The following is a 25,437-nucleotide window of genomic DNA, read 5'->3' as shown; positions in this document are numbered from 1 at the left end:
CAAATACAGCAGGTCTGTTGTAAAACTCCCAATGTGCAATTCATAAACAAATACCAGCGGTAAAAAGGTCACTACTGAAAGTAACAACCCGAAATCAGTAGGGAAGGAAGTCGACAGTTTTATGTTTTCACGTTGTAGTTTTTCTATTTTTTTTTTTTTCCTGTCTGATCTCCGGTTTTTCTCTTTCTTTTCCTTTTTTTTTTTTTTTTCCTAGCACTTAAGTGTTGCAACTTTTTGAATGTTTTGTTTATTTTTTTTATGTGCATAAAAGAAACTCAATAAAAAAATTACTTAAAAAAATAAAAAAAAAAAGTCTCACCTGCAACCAGAGCGTCTTTCGGCCAGCGGCTGAACCAGTCTATAGTGCAACCAGAAATCAGCGCAGGGAACTTCAGAGCTCGGTTCCGGAATTTTTCACCCACTGGTGAAAAGCAAAGAACTACGTGCAGGTTCTGACGCACGCGAGTCATGAAATAATCATACAAGTTCTCGTTGGTCGGAGGCCGGCGTGGGTGCTCCTTCTTCATAACAGGTATGAGATCACCAATGATTTCATCTATTTCATCACGGGCAAACAAGTTGGAAACCTTAGGGTGAAAATATATATTTTTAATACTGATGTATTTCAATTACAGCCAACTACTAGAAGATTATGGAACTTTCAGTTGATTATGCATCTGATTTTTAACTTATCAGCAATTAATTCATATACAGTAGTACCTCTGGATGCGAACAGGATCCGTTCCGGAGCCCCGTTAGCATCCTGAGCAGAATGCAACCCGCATCTGCATGTCTGCGTGTGTGCGGGTCGCAATTCACTGCTTCTGCGCATGCACGTGGCGTCATTTTGACCATCTGCACATGTGCGAGCGGCGAAACCCGGAAGTATCCCATTATGACTGTATTGCCAAAAAAAAATCAACAGAGGAGTCTTTTTGAGATACTGGAGACAGAGTACTAATGGTTAGAATGCCACCTTTAATTTTATTTTTCACTTGCTGTTATTTCAACACACTAACAGATCAGCTGGTGAGATCATGGTGCTGATAATGTCAAGGTTGCAGGTCCCTATACATGACAGCTGCACATTCCTGCATTTCAGAGGCTTGGACTAGATGATTCTCAGAGTCCCTTTCCAACTCTACAGTTCTAGGATTCTAAGAACCAAAATATCCTCAACAAACAAATGTGTGTGTCCCACCAATTAGGATTTGCTCCCACTGATTAAAACTGCATCCCCCTAATTAACTGCCTAAAGCTTTACAGCTTTGCACTTTTACTCAGAAGTAGGTTCCATTGTGCTCAGCGGAGATGATTTCCTCGTATGTGTACATACAAATGCTTCTTAATGGGTTAATCTGCCATTAAAGCATCTTGCCCTAACTTTAAGCAAAGCATCTAATCCCACTATCATTCGGAAGCATTCCCTCTGCAAGTCCCTCTCTTGGCTGTTTGGTCAAGAGGAAGGGCAGAAGGAAGGAGCAACGAACGAAAAAGCAGCAGGGGTGTGTGGATTTGGGGAAGAATATCGTACTCTCTAGCTGGAATTAAGATTGCTGGAAGAAATATCAACAACCTCAAATATGCAGACGACACAACCTTGATGGCAGAAAGTGAGGAGGAATTAAAGAACCTTTTAATAAGGGTGAAAGAGGAGAGCGCAAAATATGGTTTGAAGCTCAACATCAAAAAAACTAAGATCATGGCCACTGGTCCCATCACCTCCTGGCAAACAGAAGGGGAAGGAATGGAGGCAGTGAGAGATTTTACTTTCTTGGGCTCCATGGTCGCTGCAGATGGTGACAACAGCCACGAAATTAGAAGACGCCTGCTTCTTGGGAGAAAAGCAATGACGAACCTAGACAGCATCTTAAAAAGCAGAGACATCACCTTGCCAATAAAGGTCCGTATACTTAAAGCCATGGTTTTCCCAGTAGTGATGTATGAAAGTGAGAGCTGGACCATAAAGAAGGCTGATCACCGAAGAATTGATGTTTTTGAATTATGGTGCTGGAGGAGACTCTTAAGAGTCCCGTGGACTGCAAGAAGATGAAGCCTATCCATTCTGAAGGAAATCAGCCCTGAGTGCTCACTGAAAGGACAGACCCTGAAGCTGAGGCTCCAATTCTTTGGCCACCTCATGAGAAGAGAAGACTCCCTGGAAAAGACCCTGATGTTGGGAAAGATGGAGGGCACAAGGAGAAGGAGACGACAGAGGATGAGATGGTTGGATAGTGTTCTTGAAGCTACCAGAATGAGTTTGAGTAAACTGCGGGAGGCAGTGGAAGACAGGAGTGCCTGGCATGCTCCGGTCCATCGGGTCACGAAGAGTCGGACATGACTAAACAACTAAACAACAACAACAACATTGTACCTCTCCGGAAGACAGGACATTGTTCATGTACTCCAAGAAAGCCTCATCTTTTATCTCATTATCTGTAAAGATGAAGCTGATGCCTTTTCCTTGCTGTCCAGCAGTCCTATACAGATGCTTCAAATCTTCCATTAGGTTGGATGTGTTATAAGACCTTTGGAAAGAGAAAAAACAAGGGCATTGGTAAGTGAAGCTCCCTGGCTGTGCCAATGGAAAAATCCATGCAAGGAGAGGAGCATCCCAGCAAACATGGCTCTTTTTTTGGCCAAGTTTATTCTTCTTTTATTGGCTGTTGTTTTTTGAGCTACACAATACAATCCTATGCCTCTTCACTCAGAAGTACGGTACGTGCCATTCAGCTCAGTTGAATCTCTTCCTTGGTAAGAATGTGCAGAATCCCAAGTGTGCAGAACAGGCCAAGTGTGTAAAGCTGTGATTTCACAAGTTAAATGCGCACGACTTGTGAGTCAACTGGATTTTCTGTTCCACATCATCACCTGTCAAAAACTAGGTTAGTCATCTTGCTGTCTGCTGCGGACAGTTGAGGGGGAAAGAAGGAATTTGCTTCGCTGGAAACCTTTGTCATACGAGCAGGCCTCATGCATGCAAACCTCGGTAAACCTTTAGATTCATTAAGAAACATCACAAACCTTTAAGTTAGAAAAAAGTGGTATAAAATCTCTCTCTCTCTCTCTCTCTCTCTCTCTCTCTCTCCCTCTCTCTCAATGTGTGTGGGGGGGGGTAGGACTTTCCGAGAAAAGGGGTTGGGGCACCTGTCATTTTTCCGATTGATGAACATGAGCCCAGTACGTTTCCAACCACAATTCAAAATGTTGTGCTGACCTTTAAAGCCCTAAACGGCCTCAGCCCAGTATACCTGAAGGAGCGTCTCCACCCCCATTGTTCTGCCCGGACACTGAGGTCCAGCGCTGAGGGCCTTCTGGCGGTTCCCACACTGCGAGAAGCCAAGTTACAGGGAACCAGGCAGAGGGGCTTCTCGGTAGTGGCACCCACCCTGTGGAACGCCCTCCCACCAGATGTCAGAGAGAAAAATAACTACCAAACTTTTAGAAGACATCTGAAGGCAGCCCTGTTTAGGGAAGCTTTTAATGTTTAATAGGTTATTGTATTTTAGTGTTTTGTTGGAAGCCACCCAGAGTGGCTGGGGAAACCCAGCCAGATGGGCAGGGTATAAATAATAAATTATTATTATTATTATTATTATTATTATTATTATTATTATTATTATTATTTTCTTCTCAGAGTTCTTGTTCTTCCAGAAAGATGTTTTAAACATGAGAACTAGCACACAAAGAGTTTTCTTCCCTACTAGTAATTGGTTGTGTATCCTTGTTTTGATTTTTACAAGTTAAAACTTTAGTTGATATCCTGAACAGGCATGGCATCTTTCTTCGCATCAAACTTTTTTCTTTTCTTTTTTTAAAAAGGAAGATCTGATCAAGACCTATGCCAGGGAGAACAAGTTCCGTATGAGCCAAATGCATGCTCTTTCATTCTAAATGTTCAAACCACGATTTTGTTCGAGAGCCTACCTTGTTAATGTGATCTGGAACATATCGTAGCCAGCTATGAATGATGCCAGCTTAGTCAAGCTCTGCTTTCCAGACCCTCCAACTCCGACAAGCAGAGCATTTCCACGAGGAGTGCGAATGACTCGAGAGATCTGCAATACACCACAAGATTGATGGTGAGGTACATAGTTCTAATCACAAGATACTAGTCAGGCTTCTGTGATGGTTTTAGAAGACATCTGAAGGTAGCCCTGTTTAGGGAAGCTTTTAATGTTTAATAGATTATTGTATTTTAATATTCTGTTGGAAGCCGCCCAGAGTGGCTGGAGAAACCCAGCCAGATGGGCGGGGTATAAATAATAAATTTATTATTATTATTATTATTATTATTATTATTATTATTATTACCCTGCAATTGCAGATCCCAGAGGCCTTGCCTTGACCCATAAACCTAATCTCCAGAGCTGTCCAATACATTTTGCCGCCCGAGGCAAAGGACAAGACGGCTCCCCTTCCATTTCATGAATGGACTGGCAGCTGAATTTCAAATTAACACTGGCAATGGGACAGTGTCTTCCATACCTAAGGGCAGCAGACTAGCTTAGATATCATACAGCTCTGCCTCCAATAAGTTTCTACCACCCACCCTCTCACTGCCGGCTCTTCAGACTTCCCCCAACGTGGTGTCCTCCAAATGTTTTGGGCTACAACTTCCATCAACCTTGACCATTGGCCACACTGGCTAGGGGGAAATGGGACCTGTAGTAAAAAAAGTCAAAAACATCTGGAAGCCGTGGAGTATGACCTACACCATTTAAATATGGAACTCTAAGGGCTTAATCTAAGGGACGTGGGTGGCGCTGTGGGTTAAACCACAGAGCCTAGGGCTTGCCAGTCAGAAGGTCGGCGGTTCGAATCCCCGTGACGGGGTGAGCTCCCGTTGCTCGGTCCCTGCTCCTGCCAACCTAGCAGTTCAAAAGCATGTCAAAGTGCAAGTAGATAAATAGGTACCGCTCCGGCGGGAAGGTAAACGGCGTTTCTGTGCGCTGCTCTGGTTCGCCAGAAGCGGCTTAGTCATGCTGGCCACATGACCTGTAAACTGTACGTCGGCTCCCTCGGCTAATAAGGCGAGATGAGCGCCGCAACCCCAAAGTCGGTCACGACTGGACCTAATGGTCAGGGGTCCCTTTACCTTTTAAGGGCTTAATGTAAAAGAGTCTATAATCTTTTATTCTTTCTGTTTGAAGCAACTTCGGAGTTTGTAGATGTGAGACTAGCCTAGTTCGCTTAACGTTTTCAGGATTAAGAATATGTCTGAAGTGAAATGGATCGTCACGGCCATTGGTACCTTCACTAAATGAATCATCGCATCTTCAAAAAACACCAAGTCCATTCCTGTCCCACGGACACTCTCGTTGTATATTTGTAAGAACATGTTCAAACGTTCCTTCAGGTGCTCAAACGAGGCAATGGGTTCATAGATTTTAGGCATGTCAACTTCTGTTTCATCCGGCTCCTCTCCTGTGATCAAAAAATATATGTGACAAGTTCATATGAAGGACAAAGGGTAATATTTTTTTAAAACGTACTGCTCTGCTCTTGGGTGTTCTAATTGTAATGTCTTCTCTTGCCCATGAGGAATTGAGAAAGAGACTACTAATCCAAACAGAACCACCTGTTTATGAATAGTGGTGGAAACAAAAGTAACAGTAATAGAAATAATAACAGTAGTGATTGTAAAGACTGTTTCAATGAACATTTAAAGTGACTGATAAAGCAAATAAACTAGATTTGATTTGGGATGAAATGTCCAATTCAGGATCTTTAATTAAAGAGAGATGTAGGCCACAATTCTGTACCCACTTTCCTGGGAGTAAACCACAATGAACTCAGTGGGACTTACTTTTGAGAAGGCATGTATACAGTTGCACTGTTAAATACTTAACTTTCTCATTGAAGTCAATAGGGGTGCAAAATACTTCAATTTGTCTGAATCATGGCTGTTATGCTTTACTGTATCGCAGAAACATGTGCACTTATTTCTGTGCTTGCAACAATTTATTCAACTCAAAAGGAACATGTGCTTTATGTCATTTCAGGAATAATAATAATAATAAACTTTGTATTTGTAATTAATTGCAATATTTGAATAGCTTAGTTCAACTTTTTATAGCTGCTGGTAAACATTTGTGTAAAATGCATTTTTCTCACTAAAATTGGCTCAAATAGTTTAGTTATTCTAATTACTTCTATAAACATTGATATAAACTCAGGGCATCGTGCTTGTGATATTATTTATTATTAATTTATGCAACCATCCAACAGAATAATATGCATATAGATGTATTTTCCCCCCTTTGGGGCAGGAATTAGGATTAGCTTTATACACTAAAATATGCAGAAAAGTGTACAGTAAAAGTTTAATTTAGACATGTGGTATTTAAAATCCCCCCAAGGAAAAATATTAGCGCTTAAGCATTGGTTTTTATCTTTTTAAACAAAAAATTCTTTTGAAAAATGTCACAGTAAATGTTTAATTGTATGTAAATTCAGCTTGTTTTGTATCAGGATAAAGCTTAAAATGTGCTCTTTCAGAAAGTTTTTTATTCGTTCATTTCAAGAGATGATTGCATTTTATATACAAGCAAGTCAAAAAGCTAAAAAGATACTGGATGGGGTAGTTTTCTGACAGCAGACACAATTACAGAGAGGCTTTTCGCATGTGATAGAGTACGTCTTCTCATATATTTGGTAATACAAACATGGTTTTCATTGCAAGTCACAGACGTGGTTTCTGTGGCTTGATGCCCCCAAACTGGTCATGTGTTGTTTTTGCTAGCTCAGACACTGCCATTCCAGATTATTCTATCCCGTTTCAGATTGGCTATATGTGTGAAGGTGCTCCCAGTTCTTTTACAGAATAATGGTGCATCCCAGCACACAGTTTTGGAATTTCTGAGACATGGGTGCTGGGAAATAAAAGACATGTTGGTCGAGTGAAGGAATAAGCTACAGGCTACCTTGGTTACTGAAGCAGTGAGGGGAGGGCTAGGAATAAGATTTTTATTATTAAAGGAGCCCAGGGCAGCAATAGATTGCTGTGGGCAACTTGCTGCAGGTGGAGAAGAATCAGTAGAGTCTTTAAGGCGAGAGCAACAACGTCTGATCTAAAACAAAAATAAAAAATCGCTTTTGTGAAGTGTGAAGTTTTGCCACTCCTGCAAAAGACATTTTAAACAAACGAGACTGAACCATTTTTGAAGATTTAAAAGTGAGCTATTGTTTTGCTGGTATTCAAGCCACGTTCCTGCACTTCACTTCCCCAAGGAGGAAGTGGCTAATTCCCTTCCCACTTCATCTGCTCCTAATTCTTTCAGTGCCAACAACTTTGGCTGCTTCATGTAAGGAGCTACTGAGCACTTAAAGCAACGTTGAGCAACCTGGATGCTGCAAAAGGAGGAAGAAGGAAGCCTCTCTCCCCAAGCGTAACATACAAATTCCATAGAGTACCGCTCTGCAAGAAACATTTCTCTACATGCTGTGCGTTGTTTGCATGCCAAAGCTCACTACTTTTAGCATAAACTCATGTATATGAAAGCAGGTGCTGCATTTTCCCATTAACAGTCAACGGAAGTAAAATCCCACAGTTAGTAGCTATTGAAACATGCAAATGCAGGGCTCTACCTGCTGCTAATTGTACACAATAAATTCATCTCAAAAGCTGAATCAAGGATTTCATGCCATTATTTAAAACAGCTTCTAAAAATGTTGGTAGTCGTACCTTGGTTCTCAATCGCCTTGGCGCTTGTACGTTTTGGCTCCCGAATGCTGAAAACCAGGAAGTAAGTGTTTTTGAACGTTTTTTTGAAGCTGAGCATCCAACACAGCTCCTACAGCCAATCAGAAGCCCCACCTTGGTTTTCAAATGGATTCAGGAGTCAAATGGACTCCCGGAATGGATTAAGTTTGAGAAACAAGGTTCCACTGTAGTGTGAAATTATGCAGATTACAGAATTTCTGGTTTTATTCCTCCACCATAGGAAAGGTCCTATAAAAATGCCATCCTATGAATACTTCACAGTTTATAAGGGTTTGTGTAGTTTTTCTTCTTCTTAAATGTTATTACTTATTGAGGCAAATTTTTGAAGCTGTTACCTTTCCCTATATGGAGAAAGCTCAATTACAAAGCTGAAGTATTTACATCTGCTGAACAGGATAGCAATCCTTAAATACAGCTCTGCCCTTATCAGCCGTCAAGATGAAGGTTGTGTAAGCCCAAACATGCTATGTGCTTAAGTTATTCCCTGTTTAAGCTACAGTTGTTTCAAAGCAAATAGTGATAGTGATAACTCAAGGCCACCATCTCTGAACATATTAGACATGCTTAAGGTGCACCGACTTCTATGAAACTAAACATGCACAGCTGGATACAGAACTCAAGCCCTTAAAAAAAGAAATTCTAGACAAATTTCTAAATTCCAGCTGACTCAGGCACCTGCAGCTTACCTTTTACAGATTTTTCCTTCTCCACACCTAGTTTGAAATAAAATATGTTTCTTTTGAGGAAAAAGAACGAAAATCACATCCTTTTTCCATAGAAAGCATTTTTGTGAAGAACAATGAGGGGTGGATGAAATGTGTCAGTTTCAGATTCTTTCAGTTTCTCATCCCCCCCCCCCAGTCTTGAGTTCAATTCTCCACATTCAAAGTGTTGATGCTGACCTTTGAAGCCCTAAACGGCCGCACCCAGTATACCTGAAGGAGCGTCTCCACCCCCATCGTTCAGCCCGGACACTGAGATCCAGCACCGAGAGCCTTCTGGCACTTCCCTCGTTGCAAGAAGTGAGGTTACAAGGAAACAAGCAGAGGGCCTTCTTGGTAGTGGTGCCCTCCCTGTGGAACGCCCTCCCATCGGATGTCAAATAGATAAGCAACTATTTGACTTTTAGAAGACATCTGAAGGCAGCCGTGTTCAGGGAAGTTTTTAATTGCTGATGTTTTATTGTGTTTAAATATTTTGTTAGAAGCCGCACACTGTGGCTGGGACAACATAGTCAATAATAATTTCCACATTTGTTGTTGTTGTTGTTTCCACATTGGTTTTGAAGCCATCCTTTCTCCTAATATGCACATTTTTGTATGTAATTTTGCCTGATGCTTATGATGATGGACTCATTCCTGTGTTGAATTGGAGAACTCCATTGCAACATTCAGAGGTATACATTTGACAGATGGTTGTGTCTCGTATTATTTGGGAAAACGTGAATTCGGCAGATTGCCATTAAAATTCAAACAACCAAATCTCTCCCCCATCCTTGTTAACATCTATATTGGATAGAGGTCTAGCCTATGCATGCTTCTTTATACTCTGGTACCTACACCTAAGTAGCAAAAGCTACTTTCTGTAGTGTGACAAGACAGGCTAGTGTGTTGTTTGCACCAACACATTAGTTGACTCTAGCAGCCCAGTGCTTCACTTTTGTGCTCACTCTGAGCTGGCAGTGCCAAGAATGAGAAAACAACGAAAGCATCCTTAGAATCACAACACAGTGCCTAGTTATCAAGGCAATGTTATACATTGTAAATATTATGATTTTACTATTTCCCCGTTTGCTCTCAAGATACCATGTCTTTCCAAACTGGACATCTTGTAGACATCCCCTGTCTATGACCCCTTCATTTTCCTTATGTCAGACAGATGGTTTTCAGTTTAGATTTTTACCTGTAGCTTCAGGGGCATCTCTTAAGAAATCCACAAAGTATGCATCCGTGCCAGGATCCACCAGGGTCTTTTTATCACTGCCAAGTTCCCCTTCAACAAGTTTTGCCAGCGCCAGATCAAACCAAGTAACATCCTCGGGAGTTGTGAAGCGGTCAGCAATAACACGCTTACATTCATGCTTCCACAGTTTTATGAGCACCTGTCCAGAGATAAAAAAGGAGAAAAGAAAAACTGAATGTTCCTTTTTGCTTCCGATTAGGTTTTGGATTTTTTCAGCATCCAGAGCTCTCTTTAAAAAACAATCTCTCTCTCTCACACACACACACACACACACACACACACACACACACACATGGATATGGTCTACTAAAACATGCAGATCATTACAATAAAAACATCACAAATTGGTAACAACTGAGTAAGACCTGATTTGCAGGTGCATAATGTTCACCTAAGGGCATTCCCTGATGATCAACCCGTGTTAATTTGCTAATTGGCCACCAAGGGTTTAACGCAACAGTGATCCGTTCCTTGGTGAATGGACTTACATAGAAAAACTTTTCTTAGCACCTGTGCTTAAGAAAAAAGGAATTTGAGCAGACTTTCTCACCCTTCATCATAAGCTCCCAGGATAGGTTACAGCTGTGGGAAGATACAACAGTGTATTACAATCAGTCAAAACAGTTATCAGTTGGAGAAATACGGTGTGTCAAAAAAACACATAGGAAGTGTCAAAGGCCAGGGATAGGATGTCATCTTTGACTAGGATCAGAAGGGGGAAATTCTCACACACACGCAAACACACACACAACCTTATTTGTCTTCTTTACCTCCTATTTTAAGCTGCTTCTTTATTTAATCTAACGTTTTGGGTACCAATACTGCTTGGTGGTTGTCTTCTTCTTCCCAAGTACGTGACTGCAGTTTAATTGGTGATGTAGGAAAGACTTGGAGGCAGGAAACATTGCCCTTACTGAACATGGGTTGGGAAGGGGGGAGCATGGCCACCAGGCTACTAAAACATTCCTTCCAGCTGCAGCCCTGGCCTTCCAAAAATCATGGAAACCATAATCAGTTGTACTGCAGGGGAAAAACCCAACCTTCCAAGAGTAAACCTTTGGAACTCAGCAGGGTCTTCTTCCTTTTACAGTGGTACCTCTGGTTACGTACTTAATTCATTCCGGAGGTTCGTTCTTCACCTGAAACTGTTCTAAACCTGAGGTACCACTTTAGATAATGGGGCCTCCCGCTGCCGCCGGTGCACGATTCCTGTTCTCATCCTGAGGTAAAGTTCTTAACCCGAGGTACTATTTCTGGGTTAGCGGAGTCTGTAACCTGAAGCGTACGTAACCTGAAGTGTATGTAACCCGAGGTACCACTGTATTTTATCATTTGTGAATGTAAACCAGTGTTCAGTTTACTGAACAGGGCTGCTTCTCTGGTTCCTACTGTACTGTGTTTACCATCAAAGTATCCCCAAAGTGCAAAAACCTGAAGCATCTCAAATAAATCATGATGCGAAGGCACCACATGCACTACTTACATTTGATTCATTGATTACTTCTGAGGTGGTATTCAGCATCCCTTGCCAAATCCTGGAAAGGTCTCGGAGATTGAACACATAATGAAATTTGGCAGGGGTCGGCAGCATCTTGATCTTGGTCATTTGCCACAGCTTGCGGGTCAGTGGCACCAGCTTGGAGACTGTAGCTCTCACTTCCTCCATAAAGCCTCTCTGGCTGCAGTAATGTCCTACTCCAATCACACCTGGAGAAGCCAAACATGATAGTTTGGAGAGAGAGAGAGAAACCATGCATCTCAGAGCCTCATGCTACCATCAACTGGTACAATTCAGGCGACAGAACGGCAAAACTAGAGAGTGGGTGTATTGCACACACAAAAACCTGCAAAGCAAATGCCTCCAGGAGACTCAAGGCCACACCTGCTACAGGTAAATACAAAGCCTAAGGAAGAAATGATGCTGGGAAAGATGGAGGGCACAAGGAGAAGGGGATGACAGAGGACAAGATGGTTGGACAGTGTTCTCGAAGCTACCAGCATGAGTCTGACCAAACTGTGGGAGGCAGTGGAAGACAGGAGTGCCTGGCGTGCTCTGGTCCATGGGGTCACGAAGAGTCGGACACGACTAAACGACTAAACAACAACAACAACAACAAAGGAAGGAAGAATATTCTGGGGTTCCCTGCTCATATAAACAAGGGTAGCAAATTCTCAAGGTTGGCAGTCTCTTAAACTCTTCATCAAGTGTAAAGAAATCTTAAGTAGCGTATACCGTACGAACAACAGAGTTTAAAAGCTCTCCACATTACCAAAGATCTTGTCGATGGACGAATTAGAAGGCAGAGTGCAATTAAAAACAGAGAATTGCCTCTTCAGCCTCTGAGGGATGTCATTGCGTCCGCCACCCGGATGAATCATGGCAGCCAAGAACTGGATGTCCACAATGTTGGTGAACTCTCCAGGCTTCTCCAGGTTATAAAAACCATTGTGCTCCATCAGTTGCCTAACTATCTCATTGGTGACCTGTGGGGAAAATGGGAGGCATTTTATAATGTTTAGTTTTTTGTTTTTGCTCCTAAGTTGGGCTCCTTTGGGAAGATGGGTGGGATATAAATTCAGGCAACCAATCAGTCAAAAATTTGGCATTAAATAAACAGGCTGCAATCCTGTTCCCACTGACCCTTTGAATTCAAGAATTCAATAGGACCTACTTCTGAGTGGACTTGGTTAGGGTTACACTGTAAGTGAACTTCTAAGTTTTTCAGATTTGCAGAGCTCCTTTAATAAATTGACTCATCCCATATATTTTTATTCCTATATTGTATCATGCAGTACTATGGTGTATTTACATAAGAATGAAATCGTAGCATGAGCATATTTGATTGTGTCAGAACACTATTATCCCTTCCCCTTTAGGTCTTTGTAGGATAACTAAAACTAACCTAGGATTTTTGCCGTTCCATATAAAATCAGGCAATGTTCTCTGTCAACTTAAGAGGAATTGCTTTGAAGCAACACCGGAACATTTTCCATTATAAATAAAAAATATTGGTAAAATATGCTCATCTTCATACGGACTACTGTACTGATTCAGCTTTGAATTGTGTAAAAGAAATATCCTATTTATTTAAGCTGACCTGGTCTCCCCATTCGTTGATTACAGGCATATTCACATCATCAATGAAGACTGTCATTTTCTTTCCTGCCGGAGGACCATAAGTTGTTCCCATGCGTTTGTCCACATAACTTTCAATTGTGCGCTGGAAGAAGAACATGCATGTTTGCAAAAATCTAAGCATCTCCTCAAGCCTTTAAAATGGCAGGCATGCCTTTTACATGCTACTGCTTAGTCTATGAAGGAACGTGAAGGCAAATGCAGATAGCACACACAACATGTTACAGTTTTTCAATAGCTGTGCTTTATTTGAGTATCGTATACCATGCAAAATCCTAAATGAGAAGTTTCTTCTCTATACATCATGATTAGAACTCTCATAGTCAGTTCAGTTATCAAAAGATAGTCCTATTAAAAGCAAACCTATACACCAATTACATGAGAGGTGGGGGGGAAATGCTACTACTATACTAAGGGAAAATCCACCTTCTCCCACTGCCGCTAAAGCCAACGGGACCCGTGCAATGGTACATCATGGGTGGGAGAGTGACCATGGTTTGGGTGAGAACTGGATATAATGTAAGTGTCTCCTCCCTATGCCAACCCCATCTCCCCCATGACTCTGCTCCATTTTGGTCATCTTGCTGGTGTATCTCCTCAACTGGTATAACTCAAATACAGTGGTACCTCGGGTTACAAACACCTCGGGTTACAAATACTTTGGGTCGCTGCAGCAGCGGGAGGCCCCATTCGCTAAAGTGGTACCTCAGGTTAAGAACGTTTTCAGGTTAAGAATGGACCTCCAGAATGAATTGAGTTCGTAACCAGAGGTATCACTGTACAGGTCTACAAACAGTCCTGTTAATGAATGCTTCGGACAACAAACTCTGCAAAACCAGAAGTAGGTGTTCCGGTTAGCAAATTTTGCCCCGGAAGACAAACAGAAGCCAAGCACCAGCATTGGGAGGCCTCATTAGGGAAAGCATGCACCTCAGTTTAAGAATGCTTTGGTGTAAGAACGGATCTCCGGAATGGATTAAGTTTGTAAACTGAGTACCACTGTATAGAATTGCACCTGAAGACTGCAATCCTTTACAGACCTTCCCGGGACTAAAGCCCATTTAACTCAGGGCTTATCCACACTTGATTTTTTTCCTCCCCGATTTCAATGTTATGGTTCCTGCAACACTTTTATGGTTTGTATCCTATTTAAAAAGGTAAAGGTAAAGGTAAATGACCCCTGACAGTTAAGTCCAGTTGTGAAAGACTCTGGGGGTTGCGGTGCTCATCTCGCTTTACTGGCCGAGGGAGCCAACGTTTGTCTGCAGACAGTTTTCCGGGTCATGTGGCCAGCATGACTAAGCTGCTTCTGGCAAAACCAGAGCAGCGCATGGAAATGGTGTTTACCTTCCCGCCAAAGTGGTACCTATTTATCTACTCACACTTTGATGTGCTTTCGAACTGCTAGGTGGCAGGAGCTGGGACAGAGCAATGCGGGGATTCGAACCACCGACCTTCCGATCGGCAAGCCCAAGGCTCAGTGGTTTACATCACAGTGCCACCTGTGTCCCTTTGTATCCTATTTATTCTCCCCTCCCCCAAAAAAAGTTTAGCAAAACTTAAGGAGATTTAAATTTGGCTGATCTGTATTCCATAGAAAAGTCGGCAAAGCAGAAATAGTGCTGGAACTGTCCTGGAATATGGAAACAACCAGGAGACCTGGAAGAGATTTAGGAATTAGGATGCACTTATGCATCTTTAAATGGGATGAATAAGGAAGAGATGGCATCCCAAGAGAGGAGCCATTTGGCCACCAAAGATACAGGAACAAGATTAGCAGGCTATGGCAAAGATGGACCTTTGACATTTAATAAAACATTTTTGAATAATCTCATTCTGGTATACAGTCAGTGAAGTGAACCAAAAGGCTCACTTCACTTTCAGTTTAGAGAAAGATAATTCTAAGGAGTACCTGAAACATTAAAGGAGTTGTTGCCGATGAAAAGTTCAGACTCTTGGCCATGTGGCTTTCAGGATTATATTTTGACAAGTAGCCTTTGATGATGACAGTCTTAGCGGTCCCTTGTTCACCAATTAGTAGCACTGCCTGAAGATGAGGAGAGAATCCAAACGAGTTGGGGAATACTTGAACTGAGGGCATTGGCAGAGGCTCAAGTCTCAAAATTATTCTTTTCAAGTAATATAGAAGAAGAAGAACATTCCAAAAAATTACATCATCGCTTGCAACATTAGTAATTTATTTTGGCAGCACCCATCCCTGACCAAAATGGAGTTAGCTGTACCAGCAAAATCTATACTGTAATGCACAAAGGGATTTTGTGATGAAGCCTCTGGCACTGATCAGCTGAGGTACTCTAATGCCAAGAAGGGGTGGTAGAGAAAGAAGGTTCAATGGCTCCTATTGATAGAGCACCTCTGGTCCTAGAGAAGAAAAGAGCAGGTAAAATGAGCAGGTAAAAAGAGCCTATGCAAAACAGTAGAGAAATAGGCGTCAAGGACGAATGAAGATGTGGGCCTGAGAATACCATTACATGGGAGGTGTGGACTGGAAAGGAGGGACAGGAGAAAGAATAGTCCCGAAAAAATAATGAGGTGGAGAATGTGGCCATGGTAGAAAGAAGAAGAGGAAGAAAGAGTGGAAAAGAAAATAGGTAAGAAAATTAGAGGATGTATACATAATGGCATCTGCCCACATTCTTCCTCCCTCTGTCATTTATTTGAGATCTACAAGCTCCTTGAAAGCAGGGACCTATCTATGTTTTCTGCGTAACTCCGAAAGGTGTTGTGCACACACTATAAAGAATAATTGTGATTTGAAACTGCCATATTTACCTCCAGTGCTATTCATAAATCCCATACCATACCATTTTCATAACTAAAAATCTGCTATATTTGGTCACACGGGTTAATCAACTCTAGGAGAGCTAACCTGACACGAGCAGAAGGGGGGCAAATCAAGATCTTTTGTTGTTGTTGTTTAGTCGTGTCTGACTCTTCATGACCCCATGGACCAGAGCACGCCAAGCACTCCTGTCTTCCACTGCCTCCCGCAGTTTGGTCAAACTCATGCTGGTAGCTTCGAGAACACTATCCAACGATCTCATCCTCTGTCGTCCCCTTCTCCTTGTGCCCTCCATCTTTCCCAACATCAAGGTCTTTTCCAGGGAGTCTTCTCTTCTCACGAGGTGGCCAAAGTATTGGAGTCTCAGCTTCAGGATCTGTCCTTCCAGTGAGCACTCAGGGCTGATTTCCTTCAGAATGGATAGGTTTGATCTTTTTGCAGTCCATGGGACTCTCAAGAGTCTCCTCCAGCACCATAATTCAAAAGCATCCATTCTTCGGCGATCAGCCTTCTTTATGGTCCAGCTCTCACTTCCATACATCACTACTGGGAAAACCATGGCTTTAACTATACAGACCTTTGTTGGCAAGGTGATGTCTCTATCACTACTGGGAAAACCATGGCTTTAACTATATGGACCTTTTTTGGCAAGGTGATGTCTCTATCACTACTGGGAAAACCATGGCTTTAACTATACAGACCTTTGTTGGCAAGGCGATGTCTCTGCTTTTTAAGATGCTGTCTAGATCTTTTGTAGGCACAATGAAATAGCTAGTGCTGGATATGGATGCAAAAGACCGCATTCAAATCCTTATTGAGCCATAGAGCTGTGGCTGTGAACATGTCACTATTCTTCAGCTTAGCCCGACTCATAAACCTACCCCAAAGAAGTAACCATTGTAAAGGACTTTGAAGAATTGGAGGAGTTCGATAAAACTGCATACAGCAATGTCAGTTACAAAGTAAAAATCCCCAGCCCTCTTGATCATCCCTCCACCAGGTGGAATTACTGAAATCCCTATGTGAAACATCAGAGAATTACCTTGCCTTGCTTTGCAATAGTATGCATAAGGAAGTCCGTTCTCACATTGTCAACATTTGGCACCAGGATGGAGCCATACTCTGGCGTGCTGTTGGTGGGATATACATACTCATCAATGCAGGTATTCCAGTGCATCCATTTGCCTAGTCCAAAGGAAAAGCAGTGAATTCCCCTTGAAACATGCTTTGTATTTAAACATATGTGTATGTATTAGCCCATAAGAAGGTAGTCAAGAAGAACTAGTCTGAGAGACATTTTTGGCAGCTTTCCAGATCTGAAATCTACAAAAGCAGGGATGCAATTGAAACCTCTAATCCCCATTACGTCCAATTTAAAACAGAACTAAGTCATGAAGCCATTAGGTGTCGTGGACATTCATGACCCATGAGAGTCATGGCACGGCACAACTTGGCAAAAACATATGACTGGCCCATTTCTTATGTAACACTAAACATAGATTTGTATTATGAGGGCAAAACACACAGAATATCAGATTCAGGTAGGTAGCCGTGTTGGTAGAAATATATAAAAAAATAAAAATAAAAATTGTCCACCAGCACCTTAGAGACCAACTAAGTTTGTTCTTGGTATGAGCTTTCGTGTGCATGCACACTTTTTCAGATATACAGTGGTGCCTCGCAAGACAAAATTAATCCATTCCACGAGTCTCTTCGTCTTGCGGTTTTTTCGTCTTGCGAAGCACAGCTATTAGCGGCTTAGCGGCTATTAGCGGCTTAGCGGCTATGGGGCTATTAACGGCTTAGCAGCTTTAAGAAAAAGGAAACAAACTCACAAGAACTCGCAAGACATTCCGTCTTGTGAAGCAAGCCCATAGGGAAATTCGTCTTGCGGAACGACTCAAAAAACGGAAAACTCTTTCTCGTCTTGCGCGTTTTTCGTCTTGCAAGGCATTCGTCTTGCGAGGTACCACTGTACCACTCGTGTAACTGAAGAAGTGTGCATGCACACAAAAGCTCATGCCAAGAACAAACTTAGTTGGTCTCTAAGGTACTTCTGGACATATATATATATATATATATATATATATATATATATATATATTTGCTTTCGTAGATTTTCACGGGTATAGGAATGCAGGTTTTGGTGTCTTCGGGTGTCTTCCCGTGTAAGAGTCGGGGTGTCTGTGCGACGTTTCGACGAGGTCTCACCAGCCTGAAGATGACGAGTGAGACCTCGTCGAAACGTCGCACAGACACCCCGACTCTTACACGGGAAGACACCCGAAGACACCAAAACCTGCATATATATATATATATATATATATATATATATATATATACACACACACACACACACACACACACACACACACACACACACAGAATATCAGTCTTGCATAATTCCCCCTCCACTTTCCTATGGAGCAGCCACAAGGATTTCAGAAATTTCCACCTCCATTTTAGATTAACTTCAGTTTAGCATGTCATCTGAATCAGTGATTGAACTTAACTATGGTTTGTTGAAACAAGGCAGCTTGATGAACTATGGTTTGGCCTGTTTCTACTAACTATATTCAAAATCAGTGGCCGTTTTCTGGGTTTGGACAGCACAGCCAAGCTGAACATGGGGAGGGAACAAGGTGGAAGTGTTCATCCTTATAAAGCTAAATTATGGATTACTTCCACAGCAACCCACTGCCTTCTTGTCCACAAAAAGTGTCTAAGAATTGACAGGGTGATGACTGGAGAAGACCAAGTATAAACAACACAGGTTTTTCAAATCTGAATGATCTTCAGCTGGAGGTCTCTGATCACTGGATGTTACATCCAGCAAATTTCATAACCCAAAAGCTTCATAACTTATTCATACTAAACCTTTTGAAGCTAATAATGAGGCACACATAGTAACTTCTCAGAAGTTCACTAACCGTCATTGGTAACATAGTAGTCAAACATAGTGTCTTCACTTCCTTCCGGGATGTTGGGGAGGTCAAGTTTTATAGTTTCGTGATTCCGAAGCCAGTGCTCCATTTTGCAACGGTCTTCCAGTTCCAGCAGTGCCCCAACGCTCCACATTAAGGAGAAGATATACAATCTTTCCAGGTACTCCGCTGTTATTTCCCCACCCTGTTCCTAAACAGCAAAGCACCATTGCCTTTAGTGACTAAATGGTAAAATTATTGTGCACCTACTATGAAAGCTTAGCTAATGAAAAAAATATTATTATTATTTTATTTATGATTTTCAATTTTATACTTTCCAATAATTTTACAATCAATTTAATATTTCAAAACTTGTCTTCCTTCCCCTTCTTTCTGCGGTTCCTTCAATTTATTTTTTAATATTTTCTGCATATCCGAATTAACTTAATTTGCTCATTTGTTCATCTACTTTAAATATATGCTATTATAGAACTGCAGGTTATTACAATAATCCTTAGCTTAGCTGATGAAATTGTGGGAACCAGCTGGAAAGGTTAGCTTAACAGAGTATTTACCTATAAGAGATAGAGAGGGGGAGAAGGATAGAAGATTTTATCAAAAACTGGAGACCCTTTTTAAAGTTTATGGGGGGGGAGATATTAACCAACCATTAATAGATGCAATATGAATTAGAAAACAGTTGTTAGTGGCGTTCACATGACAGCATTATACTTTCTGTCATAGACTTGGGAACTTCCCTGAGGAGTGTTGACAATACCTTATTTGGGGACAGCCAGAGGACACAGATAGACCACCATCCTCTGACTCAAAGGATGAATCTCCTGCAAGTCCTTCTATCTCTTTAGCCTCATAGGTTAAATAAGGAGAGGGCCCTTTCACAACCCAGCCACCTCCTCCATGGAAGAGGAGCTCATCACACTCCCGGTCTTGTCAGTCTACTTAAGGTTTCAGTTGGCTGCCTAGCTCCCTGCAGAGACAACAACTTATCCAGCTACTTTCAGCCAGCAGAGCACCGTTGGAGCTGTCCAGGGTCCTGTTTTTGCCTGCCTTTGTATATAATCAGACTTTGGTCTGCCTCCCTTGTGACTCAACTATATTGTGTTTAAAAAACCCATCGATGAATCAGTAGGAAAAGATGGTTGCGCATTTCTTGATAATAACATGTTAGCGCAAGGTGGATTGCATATTCGGAATGTTGGGGCATGTATTTCCTCGATGTTATATATAGAATCAGAAGTTTGCATATGAGTAGACACAGACACTTCAGTGTTGCAGTTATTCCAGCAGAAGTTGAGTTATACTAATAGTTCAGGTTCAAGTACTTTATTACGGTCACAGACCAGCATATATACTAATAGAAAAGCTTGCCAGTATGTGTACTTCTTTGCTGATATTTAAGGAAGGAGAGTTTTGTATTGTACAAAGCACTTCAAAAGGCATTATGTATTCTTATTGAGGGATTACAGTGGTGCCCCGCAAGATGAATGCCTCGCAAGACGGAAAACTCGCTAGACGAAAGAGTTTTCCGTTTTGGAGGTGCTTCGCAAAACGAATTTCCTATGGGCTTGCTTCGCAAGACGACAATGTCTTGCGAGTTCCTGCTGGTTTTTTTTCCTCCCCCCCTTTTTCTAAGCTGCTAAGCCGCTTATCAGCTGATCCGATCAGCAGATAAGCTACTAAAAGCCGCTAATAGCGCTAATCCGCTAATCCGTCAATGGGCTTGCTTCGCAAGACGAAAAAACTGCTAGACGAAGAGAATCACAGAACGGATTCTTTTCGTCTTGCGAGGCACCACTGTAATAATATTTAATGTGTCCTATGCAACTATGCCCGATATAATGTATTCAATTAGAATATTGGTATCATTTGACTTTGCACACCCAGATACAGACAAGACCTCAACCATGCTTATAACAAGGGTCTTTTCCAAAAAATGTTTTTCAAAAGCCTGGAACAGCTTACCTTGTAAGGGATCAAGCCCTGCAGCATATTAATACTCTGCATTATCACAAAGGCTTCCAGCATCTCTATCTTGTATTCTAAGGACTGGATGCTATACCGGTAGAGGTCTGGGAAAGATGTTGTGTACAGATGACGCAAAACGTCAGCTTCCTGTGTAGAGCGTTTTTTCAGGAAGCCCTGTGCAACCCAGAAAGAAGAGCCAACTGACTTTAAAATATGTCCAAATTCTCACTATTAGAGCTGCTCTAAATATTATCCAGGCCGATCACCAACCAAGTTCAGTAAACCTACTAAAATTGATTGGCCTAAAGTTAAGCTTATATATTAACTTCAATAGGGTTCTTTTGAGCAGAACATTGTATACAACCATCCATTTGGATTTTTAGGTGGAAATAAGTAATTTCCGCCCCTAGAAAACACTTAGATTGTGCAAGAAGCAAATTGTATTTTGGCTCTGGTGCCATTTAGTCAGATTATTGTTACTGTTATTAATTTCATTTCTATACTGCTTTATATTTTTAAGGGGGGGGGTCAAAGCAGTTTACAACCTACATTTAAACATCAAATAAAACAATCCAGAATGAAACCTTACTGGCTAAAGTCAAGTAATGTGTAAAAGGTAAAGGGACCCCGGACCATTAGGACCAGTTGTGACCGACTCTGGGGTTGCAGCTCTCATCTCGCTTTATTGGCCGAGGGAACCGGCATACAGCTTCCGGGTCATGTGGCCAGCATGTCTAAGCCACTTCTGTCGAACCAGAGCAGCGCACGAAAACGCTGTTTACCTTCCCGCCAGAGTGGTGCCTATTTATCTACTTGCACTTGGACGTGCTTTCGAACTGCTAGGTTGGCAGGAGCACGGACCGAGCAATGGGAGCTCACCCCGTCACGGGGATTCGAACCGCCAACCTTCTGATCTGGCAAGTCCTAGGCTCTGTGGTTTAACCCACAGTGCCACCCGTGTCCCTTAATCAGTGCATAGGGAAGCAGAATTTTTTATTGGGCTGCTGAAGCTGCTGAAGGCAATATTCAGGATGGCAAACTCTCATCCATATTAGCCAGCTAAATGCACATCCAGGAGACATTGCAGATTATTCCACAGTTCCAGTTTCAACTGTCTGAAGGGAATTAAGGAGCTGATGGTGGAGGTGGCCCAAGGAACACATGTAAACATTTATACCTCAAGAATAGGGCTCCAGTTGAGAACCGATGAGCTCATAAACACCATGCCATTCCTCGACACAGTGGCAGGAGAAGCGTTGTCAATATTATGAGGCTCGAAGACAATTTTACAGTTTGGTGCCATAGGGATCCGATCTCCATTAGCAAGCGTTAACGTTTTGTTATCGTCAAGCACCGAGTTCAGGTTCTCAATCCAAATTGCGTCAACGGGACCATCAAGAACTATCCAAATGTGTTCCCCTATAATTCAAAGGTTCCAAAAAACAACAACATTCCATGTCATGAGACGATTTTGTTATACAACAAGGATGCTTAATCGCTTGAAATGTTTTGGCATCCTTGCATAAAGTTAACCATGACTAAGAGGGACATATACAACAATGTGCCTTTATTATTGGCATACGATCCAGCTAAAATCCAGTTAAAGTACAGGACCCAAATAACAGTAGACAAAAGATGCAATTTCTCCAGTTTAACCAATGCTGTGTGCTGACCTCTTAGGTATGCCAGTGTGATCTAATAGGTGCACTATGTGTGAGGTGTATAGTTCAGCTGGTTAGAGCATGGTGTTGATAATGCCAAGGTCGCAGGTTCGATCCTTGCATGGGGCAGCTGAATTTTCCTGCACTGCAGGGGATTGGACTAGATATCCTCAGGGTCCCAACTCTACAGTTCAAATAACCTCACAATCATGAAGTTCTTTGGGTGACCTTAGACGAGTTGTCACCTTCGAGTTCTCACCTTTCTGCCAAAACTAGCACATCCAATTGTTGTGAAGCTGAAGCTTAAGTTTATTGCGGGAAAAGTAGGATACAAAGTAGGATACAAAATGCAGCAGACCTGAGTGCCATTAACACTTGACTTTGACTTCTAACCAGAAATCCCCCCTAGCTCAAAATGGACATTCTGTCTTAGGTGCATTGTTATATCTCTCAGAGAGAACAAGAGTACGTTGCTGGAAAATTATTCAACTTTCTTTTTCATAGTGTATGTAAAAGGTAAAAAGGTAAAGGACCCCTGGACAGTTAAGTCCAGTCAAAGGTGACTATGAGGTTGTGGCGCTCATCTCGCTTTCAGGCCAAAGGAGCCAGCGTTCATTCACAGAGAGCTTTCCAGGTCATGTGACCAGCATGACTAAACCACTTCTGGTGCAGCAGGACACCATGACGGAAACCAGAGTGCACAGAAACGCTGTTTACCTTCCTGCCGCAGTGGTACCTATTTATCTACTCACACTGGCATGCTTTCGAACTGCTAGGTTGGTAGAAGCTGGGACAGAGCAACGGGAGCTCACCCTGTCACAGGGATTCGAACTGCCGACCTTCTGATCGGCAAGCCCAAGAGTCTCAGTGGTTTAGACCACAGTACCACCCGCTCCCTGTTTGTAAAGGTCTAATATGGCAGTACCTCTCTTTGGGAGTTGGTAGCTCATCCAATGAGGGGAGAAAGGGGACCATGACTGTTGACCATACCCTTATATTTCTCATCCCTATTGCCCCTTCCATGAGCTGTGGGGAGGAAGGTCTGCATGATTTCATTATTATTATTATTATTATTATTATTATTATTATTTCATTTCATAAAATGTATATACCGCTTGATTGTAAAAACTCACAGCAATTTACAAGAAAAGCGCAAACAATTAAATTTTAGTAAAAACAAATAAAACAGACAGAAAATTAAAATCAGCAATCAGCTAAACACACACCACCATTCTAGATATCTGTGTAGGGTTGTCTAAATAAAAACCTTTCTAGCAGGCACCAAAAGGAGTACAGTGGTATTAATAGGCAGGGAGTTCCGAAGGTGCCACCACACTAGAGCCCTGATTGCACAGGCTTCAATGCCAGTGGGAAGCTTAGTGGGGTGGGTGGAGGCAGTGAACACAGCTCCCGTCTTACCCTTGTGCGGTGGCAACTGTGTGAGCTACAAATATTCGGGTAAAGCTAATATCTTCACTTACACATCTTCTCCTGGCGTAGAGGAATTCCCTCCTTAAAAGCCCATGCCAGTTTCAGGAGAGGTGTTTTCTTCAGGACCATAACTCTTCCACCACCCCTGCTCTGATCCCATTAATTGTCAGGGCCCCCCCCAAAAAAAAAACAACAAACAAACAGGTGCTGCCTTCTGCATTTTTTTTAAAAAAAATACATGTTAGATGCAAAGATGTCTTCATTTAACTTCAGGTCTGCTTTGGCCCCCAGAGAGTGTAAAGTTTCTCTTTCCTCAGCCAAATATTCAAGTGTGCAAGCTGTTCCTTTCCAAACTTCCCCCAGCAGCTAGATAGATATACAGTTTCAGGCACCTTACACAAAAGGCTTTAGATAGCTTGGAAATCTATCCCCGGCTTGAAGGAAGCAGCAATTGTTCACCCTCAAACTAGCAGGCTATTCAAAGGGGAAAGAGCACCGTATTGCACTCAGGACAATAGTTGTGGCTCATAACATCACGGCAATCAGATAAACGCAGCAACCGACAGCATTGGGGACTTAAAAGGCAAGTAAGAGGTGACTTGATAGAAGTTTATAAAATTATGGAGAAAGTGGATACCAAGAAGTTTTTCCTCCCCTCTCTGATAACACAACAAACTTGGGGACGTCCAATGAAACTGCATTTTGGAAGATTCAGAACATATAAAGTACTTCCACACAGAGCAACCCGGTCAGAATGGGCAGGGTACAAATTAACAACAACAACAACAACTATGGAATTCTCTCCCACAGGAGGCAGTGATGGTCAGCAACTTGAATGGCTTTAAAAGAGGACTACACAAATAATTAGGGACGCGGGTGGTGCTGTGGGTTAAACCACAGAGCCTAGGACTTGCCGATCAGAAGGTCGGCGGTTCAAATCCCCGTGACGGGGTGAGCTCCCGTTGCTCGGTCCCTGCTCCTGCCAACCTAGCAGTTTGAAAGCACGTCAAAGTTTAAGTAGATAAATACCATATTTTTCGCCCCATAGGACACACTTTTCCCCCTCCAAAAATGAAGGGGAAATGTATGTGCGTCCTATGGGGCGAATGCAGGCTTTCGCAGAAGCCTGGAGAGCGAGAGGGGTCGGTGCTCACCAACCCCTCTCGCTTTCCAGACTTCAGGCGGCTCTCTGCAACGCGCGGAAGCCCGGTGCTGGGCTCCCGCGGCTTGCTGAGAGTTGCCTGCATGCCAAAGGCTGGGCGCACTGAGCTTAGTGCGCCCAGACTTCGTGCAGCTCTCCGCAACGCGCGGAAGCCCAGTGCTGGGCTCCCATGGCTTGCCAAGAGTTGCCTGCATGCCGAAGGCTGGGCGCGCTGAGCTCAGCATGCCCAGACTTCGCGCGGCTCTCCGCAAGGCGCGGGAGCCCGGCACTGGGCTCCCACGGCTTGCAGAGAGTTGCCTGTTCTGGTGGGAAGGTTAACGGTGTTTCCGTGCACTGCTCTGGTTTGCCAGAAGCGGCTTAGTCATGATGGCCACATGACCCTGAGCTGTACGCCAGCTCCCTCGGCCAATAAAGCAAGATGAGCGCCGCAACCCCAAAATCGGTCACGACTGGACCTAATGGTCAGGGATCCCTTTACCTTACACAAATAATTACCGTATTTTTTGCTCTATAGAACTTACTTTTTCCCTTCTAAAAAGTAAGGGGAAATGTGTGTGCATCTTATGGAGCAAATGCAGGCTGCACAGCTATCACAGAAGCCAGAACAGCAAGAGGGATTGCTGCTTTCACTGCACAGCGATCCCTC

At 42.6% G+C, this 25,437-nt stretch overlaps 1 protein-coding gene across 2 annotated transcripts in view; it reads right to left on the bottom strand.

Annotated features, from left to right (window-relative positions):
- DNAH5 (dynein axonemal heavy chain 5) overlaps nt 1–25,437 on the bottom strand; it is a 180,519-nt gene that overhangs the window by 66,386 nt on the left and 88,696 nt on the right. For both annotated transcript variants that reach the window (XM_082234101.1, XM_082234102.1), the window contains exons 43-55: nt 21,715–21,956; nt 20,535–20,711; nt 18,558–18,762; nt 16,670–16,812; nt 14,737–14,871; nt 12,787–12,909; nt 11,959–12,172; nt 11,172–11,395; nt 9,629–9,827; nt 5,255–5,427; nt 3,928–4,058; nt 2,375–2,528; nt 320–587 (exon numbers count right to left, since the gene is read on the bottom strand). In XM_082234101.1, the coding sequence (XP_082090227.1) occupies nt 320–587; nt 2,375–2,528; nt 3,928–4,058; nt 5,255–5,427; nt 9,629–9,827; nt 11,172–11,395; nt 11,959–12,172; nt 12,787–12,909; nt 14,737–14,871; nt 16,670–16,812; nt 18,558–18,762; nt 20,535–20,711; nt 21,715–21,956 (2,388 nt within the window). The remainder of the gene's footprint in view (nt 1–319; nt 588–2,374; nt 2,529–3,927; nt 4,059–5,254; nt 5,428–9,628; nt 9,828–11,171; nt 11,396–11,958; nt 12,173–12,786; nt 12,910–14,736; nt 14,872–16,669; nt 16,813–18,557; nt 18,763–20,534; nt 20,712–21,714; nt 21,957–25,437) is intronic.

Source organism: Podarcis vaucheri (genome assembly GCF_965113315.1).
Source record: "Podarcis vaucheri genome assembly, chromosome: 8".
NCBI lineage: Eukaryota > Metazoa > Chordata > Lepidosauria > Squamata > Lacertidae > Podarcis > Podarcis vaucheri.
Note: the sequence above shows the minus strand (reverse complement) of the source record. Positions and strands in the feature narration are given on the sequence as shown.